The sequence below is a fragment of the Artibeus jamaicensis genome, unplaced genomic scaffold (assembly GCF_021234435.1).
Source record: "Artibeus jamaicensis isolate MK-2021 breed Jamaican fruit bat unplaced genomic scaffold, CSHL_Jam_final contig_69, whole genome shotgun sequence".
NCBI classification, from domain to species: domain Eukaryota; kingdom Metazoa; phylum Chordata; class Mammalia; order Chiroptera; family Phyllostomidae; genus Artibeus; species Artibeus jamaicensis.
In genome coordinates this window covers 389324-392567 of record NW_026521927.1, presented here as the reverse complement: position 1 = coordinate 392567, position 3244 = coordinate 389324, and the positions used below count along the sequence as shown (strand labels likewise).

General features: G+C 36.2%; 1 protein-coding gene across 1 annotated transcript; it reads left to right on the top strand.

Moving 5' to 3' along the window:
* Positions 1 to 1351: 1351 nt before the first annotated feature.
* LOC119055756 (olfactory receptor 51G2-like) lies at positions 1352 to 2317 on the top strand. The gene has a single exon (XM_037154029.2). The coding sequence runs from the start codon at positions 1451 to 1453 to the stop codon at positions 2315 to 2317; it is 867 nt and encodes a 288-aa protein (XP_037009924.2). The 5' UTR covers positions 1352 to 1450.
* The last annotated feature ends 927 nt before the right edge of the window (positions 2318 to 3244 follow it).

Genomic DNA, 3244 nt, shown 5'->3' with positions numbered 1-3244 from the left:
GGGAAATGCTTAGACTATTTCATATAGAGTCTATATGTCTCATGAAGGCGATGAAGATTTTGAAGTGCATATTTCATAAGGCCAATGAAAAAGCAAAAAAACTAGCAATGACATTAGTGAGTGAAGATAGTGAGAAATCATGGTGATTAGTTCATGCAAAAGTTTATTGTGAGTGGGGATGATGTCACATGGATATGAAGAATGGGGATGATGTCACATGGAGATGAAGAGTTCACTGTCAAACATAAGTAAAAATGAAATGGTACAAAATAATAAAAATGCACCCAAAATACAAAACCTAAAGTTTATTATTAAAGAAATTGAATTATGTCAATGTATATGAAGTTTTCTAAATTATTATTTTCAATTTCTATATTCATCTCTTTGCATAAAAAGCAGATCAAAGCATGCTTTAATAACTAGCCTAACATGTTTTACTATTGACCAAGGCACAGGAATTTCATAGAGCAATATATTACTGTAACAACAAGGCAAGGTGTGAATTTACATTATTTTATTGAGGATTTCAGTATTTAAGTTCAAATACCACTACATCAATTGTATGACTTAGGTAAACTACAAACTAAATGCTCATTGATAGATGAATGGGTAAAGAAAATATGGCATATACCCCAGCTGGTGTGGTTCAGTGGATTGAGCACCAGCCCGTGAACCAAAGGATCACTGGTTTGATTCCCAGTCAGGGCACATGCCTGGGTTGCAGTACAGGTCCCCAGTGGGGTGCATGAGGGGGAGCCACACATTGATGTTTCTCTCCCTCTCTTTCTTCCTCCTTTCCCCTCTGTCTAAAAATAAATAAATTAAATCTTTTTTAAAAAGAAAGAAAATATGGCATATGCATATAGTGGAATATTATTCATTTAAAATGAACTGAATCTGGCCATTTGCACCTACATGGGTGGACTTGGGGGTGATAAGACTAGGTAAAATAAGCCAGATGCAGAAGGACAAGTACTACATGATATAACTTATATGAGGAATAGAAAATAGTCAAACACATAGAAGCAGACAGAAGACTTTTTTTGCTTTCAATTAGCTAACATATCTGATGAATTTGATCAACAGGGCAAGTATTTCCTAGTTAGACTTATATTTTACATATAAGTATTACACAAATAGTCAGGACCAGTATAAAATTAAAGCTTTCATAAGGTTGGTAATTATTTATTCCAAGGTATATACCTTGGAATAAATAGTATAAAAATATAGTATAAAAATATACTATTTTATATACTTTATAAAGTATAAAAAATATAGAACCATGTTCTCATATTTGTTTTTGAACAATGAATTTGTTTTAGGAGAGGCATGCTACCCTGGCATTGTGCATTATGTCAACAGTACAAACTCCACATTCTCCACCTTCCTGGTGACAGGCATTCCTGGTCTAGAGGCTGTGCACATCTGGATCTCCACACCATTCACTGCCATGTTCTTCATCATTTTGGTGGGCAACATGACCATCATTGCAGTTATCTGGCGAGAACAGACCCTCCACGTGCCTATGTACCTCTTCTTGGCTATGCTAGCTGCCTCTGATCTAGGTCTGTCCCTCTTCACCTTCCCCACAATGCTGAGGATCTTCTGGCTGGATGCTCATGAGATCACCTTCTCAGCTTGTTTCACGCAAATGTTTTTTATCCACACCTTCCAGGATTTTGAGTCAGCTGTCATACTGGCAATGGCCTTTGACCGTTTTGTGGCCATATCTCGTCCATTGCACTATTCCTCCATCCTTACCAGTGGTGTAATTGCCAAGATAGGTCTGGCCATTGTAGTGCGAACCTTAACTGTACAGGTACCCCTACCTATCCTCTTGAGGAGGCTGTGCTTCTGTCATTCCAATGTACTCTCTCATTCCTACTGCCTGCATCCTGATATCTTAAAGCTCTCCTGCTCCAACACCAAGATCAACAGCATCTTTGGACTATTTGTGCTGCTATCTACTATGGGGCTTGATTTTCTCCTTATCTTTTTTTCATATATTCTGATACTGAAAACTGTGCTAAGCATTGCATCCCACCGTGGAAGACTCAAGGCTCTCAACACCTGTATTTCCCACCTCTGTGCTGTGATCCTCTTCTTCACACCCATGATATGCCTGTCTGTATTACATCGATTTGGCCCAAAACTTCCCTCACATATTTATGTGACCCTGGCCAACACACATTTTCTCATTCCTCCTGTGATGAACCCCATTGTGTATGTGGTAAAAGCCACACAAATACGAGATAAAATTCTGAAACTCTTCACCAAAAAAGGATCAGTAACATCCCAAGTTACATTTGTAACATGAATGAGCACTATCCTAACAGAGAAAGAATGCTTCATGAAACAAAGAGCTTGCTAATATTCCATATGACCACAGAGACTCTGTTTGACCACTGAATCTTCTGAATAATATGAGATACAAGTTGGATAACTATTTCCATTCTATGATTTAAATGAGAACATATTGGATAATAATAATTATTTAGTAAATTAAAACTTTGAAATAATGAACTATCCTCATTATTTCTTTGTACAATGGTTCGTATACTTTGGTCAGAGAAATTTGTAGTCTTATAGTTCATCTTGCACAGATGAATAAAGTACTACTTATTATCACCTGTATACCTATCATACTTGATAGAGGTATAGTTATTTAGTAAATAGGTTCTTTCTTTTTGATTTTTTGAGGACCTGGAGATAACTGAGTTAAACTAAGTTTTTGCCTTCATAGTTGTTTTCTTGATGATATTGTTGTCAAAGTAGAGACAAGAGGAAAAAACAAAGAAATAAATATCTAATGTTAAAACAACTATTAAGCCATGAAAATTACAATGTCTGCACTCTCCACCTAAATTTGCACCAACATTTCTATCACCAGACTCTAAATCTCTAGCGTAATGTTCTGCCATTCAAGAATTCTCACACTCTGACTTCAGAGTCTCTGAATTTTGGCCTTGAGATCTCTAGTCCTGGTCCCTTAAACTTTCACTTTGTCTACCTCTATGACAACATTGATATTTCATTGTGTCTTATACTCACTGTGGAGTATAATACTCCAGGGAGATCTCCATCAATGTTCATTCTTGCTTGTTTTTTGTACTTTTCAACTCTAAACTTAATTTTGAAATCAGTTGAAATAACTTTATATTTTCTATTTTGGGTGACTTTTTCCACAATCCAAAGCTGCAATTTCACATATTTATGACTATCTCCCAGTCATTTGAACTTCACA